The following is a 19,931-nucleotide window of genomic DNA, read 5'->3' on the forward strand; positions in this document are numbered from 1 at the left end:
CAGGAAACTTTCTTTTTATTATACTCACACTAGGCTTTCAAATATTAAGCCATTTGTGTTTTGTTTCATAACATGATGAACAGGAAAATATGTATTATATAACATATGTATAACCTAGATTAGAGTACTTGCCTTCTTGGGGATGGGGGAGGGAGAGAAAAATAAATTTTTAAAAAGTGAAGGAAGGAAGGAAGGAAGGGAGGGAGGGAGGGAGGGACAGAGAAAGAAAGAAAGAAAGAAAGAAAGAAAGAAAGAAAGAAAGAAAGAAAGAAAGAAAGAAAGAAAGAAAGAAAGAAAGAAAGAAAGAAAGAAAGAAAGAAAGAAAGAAAGAAAGAAAGAAAGAAAGAAAGAAAGAAAGAAAGAAAGAAAGAAAGAAAGAAAGAAAGAAAGAAAGAAAGAAAGAAAGAAAGAAAGGTAGAAAGAAAGAAAGGAAGGAAGAAAGAAAGAAAGGTAGAAAGGTAGAAAGAAAGAAAGGAAGGAAGGAAGGAAGGAAGGAAGGAAGGAAGGAAGGAAGGAAGGAAGGAAGGAAGGAAGGAAGGAAGGAAGGAAGGAAGAAAACACCATTAAATGAGAGAGATTAAATACAAATTACAATACAATGAGAGAAAAAATAAAATGCAGAATGGGAATCAGACAGACAAAGCAGTGTTGCAACTAGAATGTTAAATTTAAAAAAATATGTATTTTAAATTTTTTATATATTTTTATTTATATATTTAGAAGCTGGAGACTCACAATTTTATATAAAGTCTTTTTCTATTCTTTGAATGTGGAAATGCCCATGTTTGCTAATGCTTATCAAATTCATAGTAATATAACATTTAAAAAGAAGTATATAATATCAGCATAAAGGGGAAAAAGAATACATAGTGAAAAAGCAAGGGTGGCACTGTACTGAAATAATGAACTGAACTTGAATACATAAAGAATAGTTTCTTTTTTTTAAGATAATGGTAAATAAAAGTAAAACCAGTTACACCATTGGAAGAGAGACTGAAATTCTTTTTATTTCATCTTTACATCAGATGTGAAAGTTTCATAACACTGAAGATGCTGGAAGTATTTTTCCAGTACACTGGCCAAATCCAATGCGATAACCATTACCAAGGCAGTATCCTTAAAAAAAAAATAGAAAAGGCTTGTTAATGAAGCACCTAAGTTTGCTATGCAGTCAGCCATAAAGAAAACTAGGAAGTAGTAAGTAAACACCAAGATGAGATGTGTGTAAATGAGTGATACTTTAATGACATTAACTTGAGAGATGTTGAAAGAACATACAAAGGAGGTTTTCTACCTTTTAAATTCCCATAAAGAGGGTTTCTTGAACAAACCAAGAAGAGTATAAAAGGAGACTTAGGGAAAGAGGCAAATGTCACTTAAGAGACTCAAGAAATCTGAGGACCCAGAAAGTGTATCATGAAATTACAAATAAAGGATCTAACTCTTGGAGGAGTTTCAGAGGTCATTTAGTACAGTTCTGAACTGAAACAAAACTCCTTCACAACATTTCAGATAATTAGGGAACAAATCTTGAATTCCTCCAACAATGAGGAAGTCATTACCTAACAAGGCAGTCCACTTCATTTTCAGACAGCTCATTTTTAGAAAGTACATTTTTATATTGAATCAAAATGTCCTTCAGTATACCTTACAGCCATTAACCCTAGCTTTTCCCCGAGGCTCAGTAGAATAAGTCTTAATCCTTCTTCTACATGGCAATCTTCAAATATTTGAGCATGGCTATTACATTTATACCCTTTGCCCAACAAAATCTTCTTTTCTTTTATATATCCTCCATTTCTTCCAACTGTTTCTTATATGGCATGGACACAGTTCCTTTATTATCCTAAGTAATTCCCTCTGGATCCCCATGATTGAACAAATTAATGAAAGAAAGAGAAGCATTTATGAGGCACTTACTCTGCACTAAGCACTACAGATATAAGTATAAGGGCAAAACAGAATTTGCCCTCAAGGAGTTGCATTCTAATGGAGGAGGAAAGAAGAAACTAAGCATTTATTAAGTACTTACTGCATGCCAGGCTAAGTACATCCCAAATATTCTCTAACTTGATCCTCATAACAACCTTGTGAGATAGGAGCTATTATTATTTCCATTTTACAGTTTAGGAAATAGAAGCAGGCAGAGGTTAGGTGACTTGCATGGGATCACGGGGCTCCTAAGTTTCTGCAGCTAGATTTGAATTTAAGTCTTCCAGATTCTAGGGCTAACACTCTATTCACTGTACCACCCAGTCACTGAAGGATTACCTGGCCAGGGAAGGGAATTGAGCTCCAGTTTAATAATTCACCTCCTAAAACATCACCCCCAGAACGAATATAATATTCTAAATGAGATCTGGCCAAAAAACAGTATAAGGGACCATTTCTTTCCTGGTTCTATGTATTATATCCCTATTAATGCACTCTACATTTCAACTAGCCTTGTTGTTACCACAGACTGTTGGCTCAGAGTTTTAGTCAAGTAAATTCCTCAAATCTTTTCCAGAAAGATTTTATGTATTTTTTGACCCAAAGTGGCTAACAGCACGATGAAATGCAAAGAGCATTGAACTTGAAGTCAGAAGACCTGATCTTGACAACTTTTCTGAGCCTCAATTTCCCTATGTGAAAAAAGGGACTTGAGGATCTTTAAAATCCAATCTGTGATTCTGAGACTTTGAGTATCTGCTTATACGCAAATAAAATAGGTAAGTGGATAAATTGCCTTTGGGCAACAATTATTTCATCAAATATCCTTTATAGTAATTTAATAGACATGACCAGAAAACATTTAGGGAAACAGATATTAAATATAATCTTTCTTTTAAAAATATTTTGTATTTAATTAAATATTTCTAATTACAACTATAAATGTTAATATTCATTTCTTATTTTGAGTTCCAAATTCGGTCCCTCTTCACCCCTTCATCCTCCTTGAGAAGGCAAGAACTTTGATATTGATTATACATGAATTACAATATCTCTACTCAATATTTACTTCCTAATATTTGAGTTCAAATGAGAAGAAAATATAAATCACTTAAAGTTAGTGGAAATTCTATCCCAAGTGTGTAATAGTTTTCTGGGCTGTGCCAAGATGGGAAAGTATTGCACAAACTAGCCTGGCCAACATATTCAAGAATCATTTTCTTGAAAGACTGTAATAGAACATAACATTTACAACTTGAATGGCCCAGACTCTATCTCCATGCCTATTGGAATTCACCACAACTAGTGCAAGCTATGTGCCACTTCAGAGGCCGTCTCTAGAGCATATATTTTCTGTCACCAAGAACATTCATCTCCCTTTCAAAATCAATATCACATCTTGATTCTTTATCTTCATAGATCCGTCTTCATTTCAGCCTGACATCAAAGCTCTGTCATCTATCACTCTGGTTTAAATCAAATACACCAAGACAAAATTTGTCAAGAGACAAAGTTCTTTCTTGTTCTCTTGTTCAGTTTCATTATTTTTATGTCAGTCATCTGTTGAATTACAGTGCTCAGAAGACTCATTCCAGAGAAAATTCTATCAAGTAAAACAATTTTTTTCTTGAAACATTAATAATCTATCAAAATTACTAACTTTGAACAGCAGTTTTTACTAAGATGGGGGGAAGGATCCACAGCATAGGAGAAGAACTTTTTTCTCAACACTTTATAAATCCTCCTATTTGACAGGTTGGAGTGTTAAATTGAGTATTTTGAGAGACCATTGACTTCTTCAGACCATTAAGGCAATAGGAAGAAAATCACTAAACTATGACATACACAGACCCTTTTTTGCAGAAGGAAATGGAACTCAGTAACAATAAAAACACATTTATCTTGAGTTTACACAGAAAATCAGTTGCACTGCCAAATCTATTGTCCCTTAATGACACAGAAGAGGAGATAACCCTCAATAAGTTGGGCTCTCCTAACCATCTAGATGCTGTAGTGGATAGAGTACTGGACTTGAAGATCTAAGCCCAAATGTCATTTTAGATAATTACCAGCTGTGTGACTGTGGACAAATCATTTAACCTCTCTCAGTCTCAGTTTATTTATTTATAAAATGGGTATATCAGCATCCTAAGGTGTTGTCAGATCAAATAAGAATCCATGTAAAGTGCTTTGCAAAATTTAAAGCATTATTCAAATGTTAGCTATTATTATTAACCATAGATAAAAGTAAAAAGGAAAACTTCACTCTCTTGTTCTGGAATACCATCACTTCTCCTTTGGTCAGGAAAAATAAAAGTGATGGGGACAGTCACTGACACTGATATTTAAAAAATAAAAAGAAACAAAGAAACAACATCCATAAAACAACAATAAAAAAGGAATCACAGGCTGGAAATAACCCAGGAAATCATTTAATCCTACTCCTTCCTTCTGTAGGTGGGGAAACATTCAGAATTTTATATTTTTCTTGAGGTCACACAGCTAGTAAGTTACAGAATGGGGACCGCAGACCCCCTGTATTCTTGTGCTATGGTGGTTTTTTTTTGGGGGGGTCCATTATTATCCCCATAGTGCCATGACTGAGAGGGATGAAGTCTTCATGAAGGGGCAGGGATAGATAGTCCCTCAAGGAGAAAAGCTCCTCTCTCTTTGTGGTCCCAGAAACTGTTCTTATCCTTTGACTTTCAAGAGAAAGCAAGCTGGAGGGCAGCAACCATTTCCATTTTTGTTGTTGTCTTCCTGGAGCATAGTACAAAGCAGATGCTTACTGAAAAAGCTATCATAGCTTAGCCAAATGAGTACCACTACAGACTAATTGACCAAGGGGGGAAGCACTGAGATTTCAGAGATGTGAGTTCTAATTTTGCCAGTGATATTAAATAGATGTATGAGCCCGAGTAAAGTAATTTATGAGGATTTCAGAATCTTCATTCATAAAATAAGGGAGCTGGATTAGATTATTTCAGCGTTGCTTCCAGCTGAGTCTACAGCATAGTAATAAGATTGCTCTGCCACTTCTGTTAATGCCCTTGCTCACTCTTTCAGAGAGCTAATAATGAGTGATGAAAAACCTGAAGACAGGCAACAGGGAGAAGAAAAATCAAAGGATATGGAAAATCCCCAAATTGGATAATCAACTTCTGAATAGCCAAAGTTAACTGTAGATATTTTGTAGAATGCTAAAAATGGAGCATTGGAGGGGACATAAACTAGAATAAAATATGTCAAAAACAAAAACTCCATTATGCTGCTTTGACATATTCTAAAACCAATAGGATTTTAGATGTGAAAAAGGCATCAAATTCTTATAGTTGAAGCTTTCTTTGAGGCCCTAAAATTTTATGCTTTAGTGTTTCTGCCCTCTGTGTCAAAGCAATATGATGAGTTCCTTATTATTATTTTTTTTAAAACCCTTACCTTCTGTCTTGGAGTCAGGCAGAAGAGTGGTAAGGGCTAAGCAATAGGGGTCAAGTGACTTGCCCAGGGTCACACAGCTAGGAAGTGTCTGAGGTCAAATTTGAACCCAGGACCTCCCATCTCTAGACCTGGCTCTCAATCCACTGAGCCACCCAGCTGCCCCTAGTTCTTTATTTTTAATCCACTTATTAGTCACTTTTACCTTGTCTACAAGTAAATCTCTTCTCATAGAAATAAAAAGGCTACAAAGAAAGACAAACTATAGCAAAATCTCATTTTTATAAAATCCCCTTTTAATATTTAATAGAAATGCTGGTTTTATAAAATGAAAAGGAATAGAAAAGAGGAATGTGATAGGCCAAAGTTCTCTCCTCCCACATGTTAGGTTAGTTTTTCCCTAAAAAAGTGATAAAGCTGTTCATGGAACTTGATTAGTCAAGCCCCAAGTTTCATCCCTCTTGACACTACTTCTTGGTAGCCTCTAAGGTTCTAAGGAATTAAAAGGTTGCCCAGGTAGGGTCAAGGCCCTGATTTGGTAAATGCTCCAAGATGGAATAAGTCGCCAAACCCTGCCCTTCTAACCAGGTAGGTTTCCATATAGAGATGAGGGGAGCTGAGTCTACCAGAGCTAAATGAAAGACTCTCCTTGTTGAATATCCTTCCTAGGCTATGACTAAGTAAACCTCCTTTTGTTCACTGTTGAATAACCTTTGAGTACTTCGCTTCATCCTAACATCTAGCCTGAACTAGTTGGGTACCAGCTTGTGTCAGGTTCACCCTTAATGAAAAACTTAATGAAAATTATAGGTCTCAAGTCATTTTTACTAAATTTCTGGATGATCTCATCATTAATAAAGAAAGAAGAGAAACATATTTTAATACTTTATTTAAATAGAATTTATTGTCTTTTTGGTAAGATCCCTAGTGTTATTCAGAAGTAGTGTGAGACAGTGGAGAGGGCATTGGACTTGGAATAGGGAAGATCTGGGTTTAGACTGTCCTGGAAACACTTTATAGGTATATGACCCTGGGCAAGTTTGCTGTGCCTTAGTTTCCTGATCTTTAAAATGAGCAGGTAGGTAGCACAGTATTTATAGTGCCATGTCTAGAATCAGGAGGGCCTGGGTTCAAATTTGGCCTCAGACACTTCCTAGCTATGTGGCCCTGAGTAAGTCACTTATCTTTGATTGTCTGGCCCTTGCTGCTCTTCTGTCTTAGAACTTAATTCTAAGACTTTTTTTTTTAATAAAGGGGGTGAGCTTGACAGCCTCTAATAACCATTCCATCTCTAAGTTTATTCTATGAATTTGCTATTTCATTTCTGAAAACCAATCTTCCATAATGATGTTGATCTTAGTCCAATATATTTCATTTAATGATTGACTTCAACGCCAATGTCCACTTCATCATTTCTGTAAAATCTTTATAAGAAACTAGGGAATATGAGTGAAATATGTAAGCTTTGGGGTGAAATGTTCCATGGAAGAAAACATTGTTATAGTCATATAACCTTTTTTTAATCCTTACCTTTTGTCTTAGAATCAACATCATGTATTGGTTCCAAGGCAGAAGAGTGGTAAGGGCTAGGCAGTGGAGGTTAAGTGACTTGCCCAGGATCACACAGTTAGTGTCTAAGACCAGGAGTTGAACCCAGGACTTCTTGTCTCCATTCCCAGCTTTCTAGTCACTGAGTTATTTAGCTGGCCCCAGTCATGTAGTCTTTAAGTCTCTCTTCAGATAAATTGCCTTCTTTGCGTACACTAAATTAAAATCACTTTAGTCTTAGTACTCGTATTTCATCATTATGCTCTGCTTCTGGGACCTCTGTGAATGGGGTTGAAGTGGCTAATTCTTTCCAGAGCTTCCATTCAAGGAGAGCACCCAGATCAGTCACGTCTTCCTTTCCCACCTGGCTACATACCTTTGGACATCTTCATTACACTCTTCTTACCAGTAGCCCCTACCTTGGCACTGACCCACTTTTGCTTTTCAACTTCCTTTTGGGCATTGTCTTCCCCTGTTAGATTGTACTTGAGGGCACGGACTCTTTCTTTTTTTGCATTTGTTTTCTTAGCACTTAATACGACACTCAGTACATAGTACTTAATAGTATTTACTTAATTAACTTAATTAAGTAATACTTAATAGTATTTAATAAATATTTAATAATTGACTGTTCTTCCCACTACAACATGTTACTGCACCCAACAAGGTTGTCTGTGAAAGAGTCGATCCTTGCCAACTATCTCAATCTCAAATTATTGTCACAACGGTACCATAATAATTGTTGTAGGTATAAGGACCATGAACCCAAAGCATCAAAGAGAAAAGAATTTTTGCAATGGTGATGATCAGACAAGTATATGAAAGAGGATCTGGTATTGTTAATAAATACTTGACTTGGCCACAAGTGGAGGGATAAAGGTGTTGTTCTTACCTGTTATAATAACTTCATCTCCATCTTGCAGAAATTTTCTGGTTTGTCCATTGCCAAGATCGATGACCTTAGTTCCCCGCCATGATAATTCCAACATGGACCCAAAGTTTTCAGGATTCTTAACAATGAAAATTGGGAACAGGAATAGAAATATCATTGAGTAGACATAGTGACTTCCACAAAGAAAATGGACAATTTTTTATAAATAAAATAAAAGCTGGCTGGAAAGAATTGAGCACTTTTTATTAATACTTGGGCATTTTTTTCTACTGTCATAGATGCTCCTCTCCCATCATACTCTCTAGAGGCTAAAGTTAACCAAATACATCCTGTCTAATATCATCAACTTGAAATGAGCTAGAAAAAAATCAGAAGGCAAGGGAACACAGGGGAAAGAACTCTAGATTTGGATTTGGAAGACCTGGTTCAAATCCTGACTCTTCACCTTCCTTACCCATGTTACCTTGTGATTTGTATAAGGGTGAGTCACTTAAACTCTCTGAGCCTCAGTTTTCTCATATGCAAAATGAAGGTGTTGGATGAGATGACTTCCAAAGTCTTTCAGTTATATATATATACATATATATATATATACATATATATATATATAAATTTATCATTTAACCTTGTTAAAGGCTGCTTCTAGTTCTAAAATACATACTACTCAATTTAAAAAAATCCAATTTCGATGGGAATGTTCCAAAACGCATGTGGTATCATCCAAATGCTAGCATTTCGAAGAACCTATGACTCTCTGGGTGGTTAAAAATCTGACTTACCAATGCATCATCCTAAGTCCCTATGGCTGTGGCATTCACCCTGATGATACAGAACCACTCAGGCTCTTCCGTTTGTTGTTGTTAGTCCTTCGTTTTGAAAAGGACCGATGACACCATGGGCTGATGTCTTGACTTGCAAGTGAATTAAATTTAAGTCAGGCAGAATCCCTCAAAATCATTTGCCTAATTCTCCTTTCCAGAGCCATCCAAGTCAGTAACAAGACAAAAATCAAGATGGCCAGTGCTGGCCCAGGGTGCAGAGGAGGATGGCCTCGGTGTCTCTGATACCTGACCAAGCTCTAAGTGCTCCACAGGACCTGCTCTGGTCACTTTCCTGGCCATTGGAATGAATCATTCTTTTCTGCCCTATCTGCTGGGGCAAAGAATCCACATGATTGGGGTAGCTATCCCTTAATTCTCCAATGGTTTTGAGGACTCTCCGTTACTCTCAACCTGATTTAGCTTATCAATGAGTCAGTTTTACTGGAGTGTGGCCATTGAGTATTCTACAGCTTCTTCAAGCCACAGGTGAGAGCTGAGCAATGCAAGGTGGATAAGCAGCCCTGAAAAGGGGCCAGCAAGCCCTCACAACAGAGATGCTAGTCCTCTCAGAACATTTTCCCAGGTACAATGTGGTCTCTCTGAGGGCAGAGGTTATCTTGTTTTTCTATTTGTATCTCTAGGGCTTGGCACAAAGTAAGTTTTCAATAAAGGCTTTTTCATTTATTCACTCAAAGTGGTACACAGAGAAGAAGGGAAGTTTATGGCAAGGTAGCAAGGCCATTCTTGCTCTGTTTCAAGCTGGGAGACAGTGGGATAAGAGCCCCATAATAAGGATTCCATCGCTGCCTTAAATACTTTTCCCTGAGCCACTAAATTCATCCTAAATCATCATGACATTTTTTCCCCAGTTATTTGGATAAACAACCAGATCCTAGACTCAGAGGTGTGCTGGAGACAGCTTGTCCTGGCTCCTAAAGGCCAACTGTTTAGCACATTGTGATTTACACTTGGGAATCTTTAGTGTTTATAGAACTCCAGAACAAATATTAGGGCTAATGAATCACAGAATATTAGAGCTAGAAAGGATCTTAGAGATAGAATAGCTCAATACCATAATTTTTCAAATGAAAAATAGAAATTTAGAGAGGTTAAATAGCCAAACACAGCCAGCAACAAGGCCAGTCCAAACCAGAATTCCTGACTTCAGCTCAAGGGCTTTTTCCATTATAATCCTCACTTAAATACCATGAGGAAGAACGACTTATGTAATCTGTAAAATGAGGGGGTTGAATTAAATGACCTTCAAAGTCCTTTTCAGTTCTACTCTGTGGTTCTGTGATTGGTACATTCATCAGCCTTGAAATATCAGCTGCACTGCTTTAGGATGATGGATGGGAGCCATCTCTTTAGTCAGGCACTATCCTACTACTTCATTGAGGTTCTACCATTCCATAAATACCCCAAAAGAGGAGTTCATGGAAGAGGGGAAAAAGGATCAATAAATTATGAAGTATAACTCAAGGGGGTAGTTGCCAATAATTAAGTATAGGTAAACTCAACTCTAAATTGTATGGAATATGAACTCTGGACTTATCTAAAATAAAAGGCAGGATTTTAGTCATAAAATAGTTGTATGAGCATATATAAAAGTAGAAAAACTGCTATAAATGGAATTGTTAGCCCAAAGTAATAGAGAAGCATGATGTGCTTCTTGAGCAGGATGGTGGATGTGATTAAGAAGGAACTAAAACATATCCTGGGTTCTGAGATTTATATAAAATCAAAGTAACCTTTCAGGGTACTCAGCCCCACAAGAATAGACTTCTATGGGTCAGGGCTATCAAGATAGGAACAGCTGTCTAATGAAAATCTTGAAAAGTTTGCAAATATAAATGGTTGTATAAAAGGTACTCTCCAAATCTCTATTTACAAAAAGCAAATACAAAATGTGATAAATGTCCCTTGATTGGTCTGAATCCTTGGAATTAACTCTAAGAGTCTGATATTCTTATAGAAAATGAAGGGGGAAATGAAATTATGTCAATATTCTTAATATTTCTTGGTTTAGGCAAGCATTTTGCCTCACGCTACAAGAAAAAGGTCTCTTCTATCTCCAAGGTTGGTTGGATGTGGGATGGTCAACACTAAACCTTATAAAGAAACAGAAAATAAATACCCTAAATAAGCATGTTAGTCAACATTGGCATGATTCTTTTTTTCTTGTACATCATCAATCGATAATCATCCCTCACATCTGCATAACCTTTTATAATTTTCAAAGTACTACCACAAATATCATCTCACCTGATCTTCACACAGGGACAATGACTGTCTCCACCACATAGACGAAGAATCTCGGGCTCAGAGGCTTATGAAGAAGGGCCTGGCAGAGCTGTCTGTGCTACTCAGACATTCTGACTTTTGGTTCTATTCTCTATTATATGCTATGGCCAAAGTATACTGATTAGAGACAATATCTAAGAACTGTTTCTTATTCAAGCATTATCTTAAGTTCTCAAAATTTCTTGTTAATAATTGAAGGCCCCAAAAGGGAAGATTTTGCCAGGGTTGGTTTTTAATTCAGATCTTCATGTAAAATAGAACTCTGGGCTCATACCAGATATAGAGATCACTGAGACATGCATACATCCAAGGTCACTCACGTCACAAAGGGAGAGAATTAAAAGAGATAAAAGGTATAAAGTGCCTTGAAAACTTCAAAGCACTCTATTAAATGTATGATTATTCATAGAATCTAGAGGAAAACTGAAGAGAACCAGTAAGATTGAATATAGACTATAGAATAAAAGGCTGAAATAGAAATATCATTTTGAGAGGTAAGCCCAGGACCAGACAGATCTCTCAGGCTGATTGCTATTTGATACCCAGTTGTCATGGCCACCTAATACTCACAGGCCCACTAATGGTTCCAGATGCCAAGAGATCTCCAGGTTGGAGATTGCAGCCATTGATGGTGTGGTGAACAAGCTGTTGCTTCATCGTCCAGTACATGTGCTGAGATAAAGAGGAGAGATGTATAAATCAGGAAGGGAACATTCTTAAGTCCATGTTCCTCACTCAACACTTTCTATTTTCCTCACCAGCACAAGCCTGATAACCCAAATAAAAGCTTTCAGAGCAATACAATGGGAATCAGAACTACAGGAAGATCCAATGGGCATAGGGACTCCATCAGGAGGTAGCTGGAGATCCCCCAATCTGAGGTTTCATAGGCTCCTTTCGATTCAAACAGGCTACTTTTTTTTTTTAAACCCTTACCTTCCGTCTTGGAGTCAATACTGTGTATTGGCTCCAAGGCAGAAGAGTGGTAAGGGCTAGGCAATGGGGGTCAAGTGACTTGCCCAGGGTCACACAGCTGGGAAGTGTCTGAGGCCAGATTTGAACCTAGGACCTCCCATCTCTAGGCCTGGCTCTCAATCCGCTGAGCTACCCAGCTGCCCCCAAACAGGCTACTTTTTGCAAATTCCCTAAGAAATTCACTTTCTATCCTCTCACCTCATAAACATCTTATTTATGAAAGCCTTTTTAGATCCAAGCTCCCTTACTTTAATCTGGAGCAGCCTTCCCAACAGGTCCTGAACCAATTCAAATTGATCTCATCCTTCAAAACATTACTCAAAACTAATATTCTGGAAGTTTTCAGGATTAATTTAAAGCCCCTCCTGACAGAATTATAACAAGGAATTTTTGTAATAGGTGGAGAGAGCTCATAATGTAGGCACTGGGGGAAAGAAGTATTCCCTGGGATATTATGTAGTATACATGCTACGAAGGACTGACCATTGATGGGAATGGGGGGGCTAGGGCAGGCACTATCCCAGGGATAAAGCTATACTACTACCAGGAAAAAAATAGAACCTCAATTTGACATTCAAAGCCCTTCACTACCTGGCTCCTTTTACTTTCTAGTCTTCTTATACCTTATGCCCTACCCTAAAACCCTTTTTTTCTCTCTCTCTGTCTCTCTCTGTCTCTGTCTCTGTCTCTGTCTCTGTCTCTCTCTCTCTCTGTCTGTCTGTCTCTCTCTGTGACATTGGCACCTACTCTTCTCTGAACGAGATAATTCATCTCTAGACTGGGTATTTTCATTGGTTGCTCCCCATTTCTAGAATACTCTTTTTTCTTTTTTTTTTTTCATTTAAGAAAATTTTAATTGCTTGTCTTTGTAGGTAGATGTAAGTACAGATATCTACCTCTATTTTTTTTTACTCTTTTTTTTTCTTAACTTTGACTCCTAGATTTCTTGTGATACCCAGGGACAAAGCTTCAGCCTTCCCACCCTCTGTGTACCCTGCCCACTAAATTCACTATTTTGGGACACCCTCAATTTGCAAAATATTCATCTTATGCTATTTTTCATGTTACTTTGTAAACATTCAAAAAATTTTCAATGTTTATAAGGCTCTTCTGACCCAACTAGGCATGAACAGCATCTTTATTGTTCCCTCTACCACCTACAACTACATTCAATAATGTCATTGAATGACTTGTTCATTGCCCTGCGACTAGCGATAAAAATAATCTCGGGCCCAGGCCCAAAAGAACTCAAGGTGAATTTAAAGTAAGTCAGGTAGCAGGAAAAACAAGAACATTTGGGTACATTCCTGCCACACCGTTCAGAAAGACATCATGATGTCAGCAGCACTTTGCTCCTATTGCTCTTTTAATTGATAGCTTTTAATATCTCATACCATTATGCTTCTTTTTACTTAAAGGGGATGGGAAACTGAAAAATGGGGAGACCAAAACACCACATGCCCAAGAAGACTAACTGATAGCAGGGAACCTTTCAGGGACATCCCCCAAAAAGGAGCTCCATGCCAGGACCAGGCCTAGATATTCCAGCTCTACCTACTGCATTGGCCTATGTGTTTTGTCAATCTAATTCAGATGCCAATGCAACTTGTGGGTCTGCTTTTAGGCAAGAAAGAAAAAGCCTCTTCCTTCTATAAGTCAAAACCCAAGTCTATAACTTAGTGCCTTCTATCTTTCTGGTGTTTGAGATTTTGCCACAGTTCCCTTCCTCGTGCACATATGGGTCATATGTTTCTCTTGCCAGTTTCTGACTCCTTGGCCTTTCCTCACATCATTCCCTGTCTGAAATGTGGTCTTCTCTTCCATTCCCATAAATCCTCCATAACCTCTGCTCAATGTAATGCTACCCATCCTTCAAAACCCAAGTCGCATACCACCTTCTCCGGAAGTCTTCCTTGTTCCCCCAGTTATAAATGATCTTCCCCACCTTTTGAAAGTGTCCTGGGCTCTTGCTGTATGCTATTCTGTACTATAGTTATCGTTTAGTTTTTTTTACTCAATTGCCTATTTGTATATCTATTGCTAAATTTCAAGTAAACTGAGGGCAAGAAATGCATTCTAATTATTTTTGTATCTCACCCAGAATTTAACCTAATGCTTTGCAGAGTCTTAATAAATTGTTATTGCTTTACAGAGTTCTTTATGAATATCAATTGATAGAACCCGTCAACAACAAAGAAATGGGAGTGTAATTCAAAACCTTACCTTAAAATTAGATCTGCATATTGTAACTGGTTGGTTCATTCCTTCCCCTGTTAAATAGAACAGCATTGGTAAATTAGCTTGCTTTCATGAGCAGAGGTTGTGGTGTGTGTGTGTTTATGTGTATTTCATTCACCACATCATTGGTCTTTTTGAAGCAAAGCATCCTTTTTCAAACTCAATAGAAAATCTTGAGCAAGTGGATTAACCTTGTAGAGCATCATGGTAGAGCAGAAAGAATGCTAGTGAGCTCAAGAATGCTAGTGGAAGCAGTGAGCCTGAATTCAACTCTAATTCTGACACTATTTGTGTGTCCTTTTCTATAATCGATGGATTTCAATTATCTTATCTTTAAAGTCACAGGTTTGGACTAGATGCCCTCTAAGGTTCTCCCAGCTCTAAATCTAGAACTCTCTTCCTCAACTTTGAAGTGAGGTGATTAGACTAGAAAGTCTCTATGGAACCTTTGTCTCTCTTCTCCAACTCATCTTCCACAAAGTTGTCAAAGTGACATTCTTAAAATATAGTTCTGAGCATTACATTCTCCTGCTCAATAAAGTCCAGTGACTTCCTAAATACTAAATACTAAAAACTTCCTAAATTCTAAATACCTTTGGAATTAAATACAAACTTTCCTGATTGACATTGAAAGCCCTTCAAAACCTGACTCCAACCTGCTTTTCTAGTTTTATTATATATTACTCTCTTTCACATCCTCTTCAGTCAAAGCAAACTGGTCTTCTTGCTGTTCTTCCCAGATGACTTTCCATCTTCTGTCTCTATGCCTTTGAGGGCTGAGACTGTGGCTTTCCCCTTCTTTGCCCCTTTGAGCACAAGTTTCCAAGCACCACCTACCTGAACTTCCTGATGGTGCTTAAAATGAGAGTATTTCTTGCATTTATTTTGTGTAGATTTACTTGTGTACAAGTCATCTGCCCTGATAGAATGTAGACTCCTTGTGAGCAGGAATTATTTTGCTTTTTGGCTTTGTATTCCCTAGGCCTAGCATGGCCTCACACAAAATAGTTATTTAATAAATATTTTCTGATTGACCTCCTTTCTAAAAATCAATGACTGATTAAATAGCATTCCTCCAAATGAGAATATAACATGGTAAGGTGTAAAGTCTCTTACTGAAATTATGCATTGTTCTGATGGTCAAATTCAAGTATTTAGTATACTAAAAACCAGAATTACTGAATTCAGGAAATCTGGAGGGGATTGTTAGCAAAGCAATAGTATAACATTCAGGGTGTAGATGAGGGTGGCTTCATTAACTTGTCCTGATTCTGCAATAGTGATATTCTATGAAAGGGCTAAGGTTTGCTTGCAAGACACCTAGCCCAGTGCCCGGAACAGAGCAGACATTTTTTCACATGTGTGTTTCGAATTCATGGGCAATTCTAATTTCAGAGAGACTAGAATGGTAATACCATGTTCAAATAGTCTTCCAATGTTAACTTTCCAATGTGAAATAGAATCAGTTACCCCTTTACTTGACTTAATGGGCATATCTGGAGGCTGTCCTCCTGCCTAGAACTTTGTACCTGGGAAGAGGGCCAGACCTTTGAACCAATGATCACAAGAGACAAAAAGAGGAGGGAGAGAATAAAAGTACAGGGGGTGTGCAAAGTACAAAAGAAGGGGTAGCCAGGAAAATAAGGTAATGATGCAAGAAAGAGGAGAAAATGAGAGGGGAAACAATGCAGATTTGGCATTGAAAAAGGGCCTGGGCTTTATAGTTACAGGTTTTCCATTAAACAAACACCTTATATCTACACAGAAGAAAGCTCTGAATTGTGTTGCCTCACTTGCCCAATACTGAAGCACTCACAGAGGGGAAGAAGGAAGAAAGCACATGGAACAGTAGAAAGAACACTAGACTTCAAAAAGCAAGGTCTAGGTTCAAATCTCAACTCTTCAACTTACTACCTATGTGACCTTGGACTAGCCAATTGATTTCTCTGGGTCTTAGTTTCCTCATTTGTTAAATAAAGGGGTTGCAGGAGAGATGACCTCTAGATCTATGATACTAAGTTGAGGGGGATATCAAAAGTCACACATTAAAATAGGCAGGCTAAGGGGATAGGGGCTGCCTACTGGTTATTGTAGCTTCGTTGTCCCACGCCCCTCTGTCACCTCCACAACTACTTCCATTTGGGGGCAAACAACTTAATTCTAAGTGCTGTTCTTAATCCTGCTTGTGGAGGCAGGCTATGATCAGAAAGCTTAAACTCGAGCAGCCTGTCCTATCGCCTCTGTGTCATTGAGGGGTTCAAACCCTCCCCAAACTTGCCTTCCAACCCAGGATCAACACCCACATTACCTTTCAGGGCAACAAAGAGATTGATGTCAAACGTATAGGGCTCTTCATGACAGAGATAAGGCAGAGGCTTAGGCTCCTGAAGAAAAACATGTAAAGTAAGTTTTAGTTCATGATAAATTCATCATCATCATCATCATCATTGCTAGCATCTATATATCACTTTAAGGTTGCAAAGTATTTTACAAATATTACGTTACTACTTCGTTTTATCCTCACAACCACCCTGGGAAGTAAGTGCTCCTGTTATCCTCATTTTTTATAAATGAGGAAACTGAGGCAAAAGTTAAGTGACTCACTCAGATCATCATAATTACTAAGTGTCTGAAGCCAGAATTGAACTCAAATCTTCTGACTCCAGTTTTCTATCCCTTGGACTGCCCCTAATTCAATGATTAAACATCTATACTATCTGCAAGATACAAGTGGAGATTATAAAGACAAACATCAAAATGTTTCCTACAAATTCTACAAAAATTACAATTCTCAGTTTGTTGCTCTTGACTAGAGGTGTAGGAGAAGATTAGAAGGGGCTTCAGGGGAGAGTGAATACTTTAGTTGTGCTCTAACTGAGGGATCGGAATTCAAGGGAGGGAAGATACTAAAGAAACATAGTATAACCTAAGAAAAGAAACAGAACAGTAAAGTGCAAAGGATGTGTCTAGGCATGTGTGTAGGTATATTCATGTTTGAATGTGTGAATGTATGTGTGTCATGTGTGTATATGTAACAGTATTCTGTTAATAGTATTCATTCTCTCTGAAGCACAGGGTATGTGGCAAAGAATAATATAAAACAAGGGTAGAAATGTCGACTGCACACCAGATGGTGGAGAGACTTGAATGCTGGGCAATAAAAGCCTGAACTTGACTCAAAAGGCAATAGGGAATCTGTTCAATAGAATGGAAAAATGAGGAGATGGGTTCAAATCCCTATTCTAATACTTAGGTACTAAGTGATCTGAGGAAAATCATTCTGAGGTCATCCCTCATTCTCAGTTTTTCCATTCATAAAATGGGAACCACAATCATATCACCTATCTCAACAGGATTCTGTGAGGAAAGCAGTTGGTAAAACCTTGTCATCCTCCACAAATGTCAGCTGTAATGGTTATTGGGAGAAAGCATGGGTTAGTGAATGGAAAACTGGCCTTAAAGTCAGGAAGACTGGAGGGGAAATTCCACCTCTCATGCATATTTGTTGTGTTACCCTGGGCAAATCACTTAACTTTGCATTGATCCCAGAGAAGGTACCTGTCTATATTTGTAAAGGAAGTCTGTCAGAAGTAGATCCCTGGTTTAAGAAATTGATACAGATCCAATGCTTAAAAAAAAAAAGGAAGAGAAAGACTAGTATATTGAAGATTAGTCTGATAACAACATAAAGGATAGATTAGAGAAAGGAAAGGGAGGAGGCTGAAAGACCTCTTAGGAGGTCATTGCAATAGTCTGAATGGGTGCCAATGAGGACTTATGCTAAATGGCAGTAGAGACTGGGGAAAAGGGTCCTGAGGATGACTAACTTTCAATAGTAGCAGATGATCCAGCGAGGTCAAGATGAATGAGAATAGGGTCATTAAGAGAATAGTTTTAATAAAGGGCAACTAGGTGGTACAGTGGATAAAGTTCTAGGTCTGGAGTCAGGAACACTCATCTTCCTGAGTTCAAATCTAACCTTGGATACTTTCTAGCTGTGTGACCTTGGGCAAGTCACTTAACCCTGTTTGCCTCAGTTCCTGATCTGTAAAATGAACTGGAGAAGGTAATATCAAACTACTCCAGGATCTTTGACAAGTGTAAAATTTAAATTAATGTCCAATACTTCAAGTATTATATTTTATGAAGTTTATTATCTAACAAAATAGAACCACATGACTAAGTTTTTCTACCTGCTCAAAAACCCCTCATTCACAGCTGCCACCACAGGAAGAGAAGAGAAGAAAGTGAGAGATGGAACTCCACAGAATCTATATCCTGTCTACATCAACATGTAACGACAGGAAGAGAGTGGGGTGCTGGGAATCCTAGGGTTTTTTAGGGTAACAGATTCTAATTACACGCAAGAAAAGCCCAAATGTGATCACAAAGAGCTAGACACGATTGACTAACAACAAAAAGTTTTAGTAAAATGAGGAGGACAAAGCCAAGATTATAAGGGAGCTGGGTCAATGGTTAAGAAAGAAAAGTCAATGAGTGTGGAATGCCCTGGGCCTGGGAATGAGAAGCTGCCTTCTCTAAGGATTAGTCAGTGGATGTTTTCTCTCATCATTCTAGATGACTAAGTTTCCATTTATAAACAACTGTTTTTTCCCCTAAGAAATGCCCCAATAATAATATTATTATTAATGGGGAAAAATGACAAAATAACACTTGTCCAGTCAGACAACCAAAGGACCCAGCTAACAAATGCCTTTTAAAAATAATTCAGAAAATAGTAGATTCCATTTACATTGTGGGTTTACTCTGTGCCAGGAATTGTATTATTTATTTATTCAGTAAATATTTATTGAGTATCTATCTATTGAATAGACAACTGGCTATAAGTTCCTTGGGAACCCATAGCCCAACTTAACAGAGATGTAGAAACGCATTGCATAAACTTTAAAATACTCTATAAATGTTATAATATAAATGCGAGCTACATGACTCAAGGCAAGTCCTTTAACTGCTTGGTCTCAAGGCAAATTCTCGAAGACTCTGATAGCTGAGAAGGTGCTAGTCTTTTCTGTGTTTCTCCTTAACTCACACGAGTTAAACAGGCTTCTTCATATCCGCATCCCCTATTTACCATGGACCTGGGCTATAACTCCTTTCTCCCAATCAAAGTTAAGGTCTGCAAATATGGGGCAATTCCTTCGCTCAAGTCTTATTCTGATGACTTTCTGTGAAGAAGTGACTCCCACGTTTTGAAGATTGCATCAGGAAATCCCAAACTTTGGCAGATCCTACCAAGCTACAAGGATTCCAGTACATCTCCCGGGCAGCCTATATGCCTACCTGCTTATGTGCCCAAGTCGGAGATGAATTTTTCAGCCATGGTAAATATGAAGACTACCTTACAAAGCAAAAGAGGGCTGCAATCAGCATTAATGCAGGATGTAACAACACTGATGAAATATTAAAGTATAAGTAAAATTTATTAGACTTAATAATATCTGGCCTGAAAAGCAGTGGGGATGTGCTGACTAGAGAATCAGCCTTGGTGTCAGGAAGACATGGGTTCAAATCCCACTTCTGACACAATTGACTCATCCTAGGCAAATCTCTTAACCTTTCAGTCCTCTGAGACAACTCTCTAAGATCAAATGCTTGTCACTCTTCCTTGACAGAGGAAGTTCATGCTGGGAATTCTTTATACAATGAACCCAAGACTCATGATTGAAATTTAAGAAAGTTTGTTCTGAGTAGACCATTAGGAGGTTCAGGATATGCATTCTTGGAATGGTGTACAAGGGAGGAAGTGAGCTGATGAATAAAAGGAA

General features: G+C 37.8%; 1 protein-coding gene across 2 annotated transcripts in view; it reads right to left on the reverse strand.

Moving 5' to 3' along the window:
* Positions 1-981: 981 nt before the first annotated feature.
* The window catches only part of FAH (fumarylacetoacetate hydrolase), a 54,884-nt gene continuing 35,934 nt past the window's right edge, over positions 982-19,931 (reverse strand). For both annotated transcript variants that reach the window (XM_056806058.1, XM_056806063.1), the window contains 5 exons: positions 16,454-16,529; positions 14,131-14,177; positions 11,503-11,604; positions 7,808-7,925; positions 982-1,116 (listed from right to left, as the gene is read on the reverse strand). In XM_056806058.1, coding sequence (XP_056662036.1) covers positions 1,037-1,116; positions 7,808-7,925; positions 11,503-11,604; positions 14,131-14,177; positions 16,454-16,529 — 423 coding nt within the window. In that variant the 3' untranslated portion in view covers positions 982-1,036. The remainder of the gene's footprint in view (positions 1,117-7,807; positions 7,926-11,502; positions 11,605-14,130; positions 14,178-16,453; positions 16,530-19,931) is intronic.

Source organism: Monodelphis domestica, chromosome 1 (assembly GCF_027887165.1).
Source record: "Monodelphis domestica isolate mMonDom1 chromosome 1, mMonDom1.pri, whole genome shotgun sequence".
In the NCBI taxonomy this organism is placed as follows: domain Eukaryota; kingdom Metazoa; phylum Chordata; class Mammalia; order Didelphimorphia; family Didelphidae; genus Monodelphis; species Monodelphis domestica.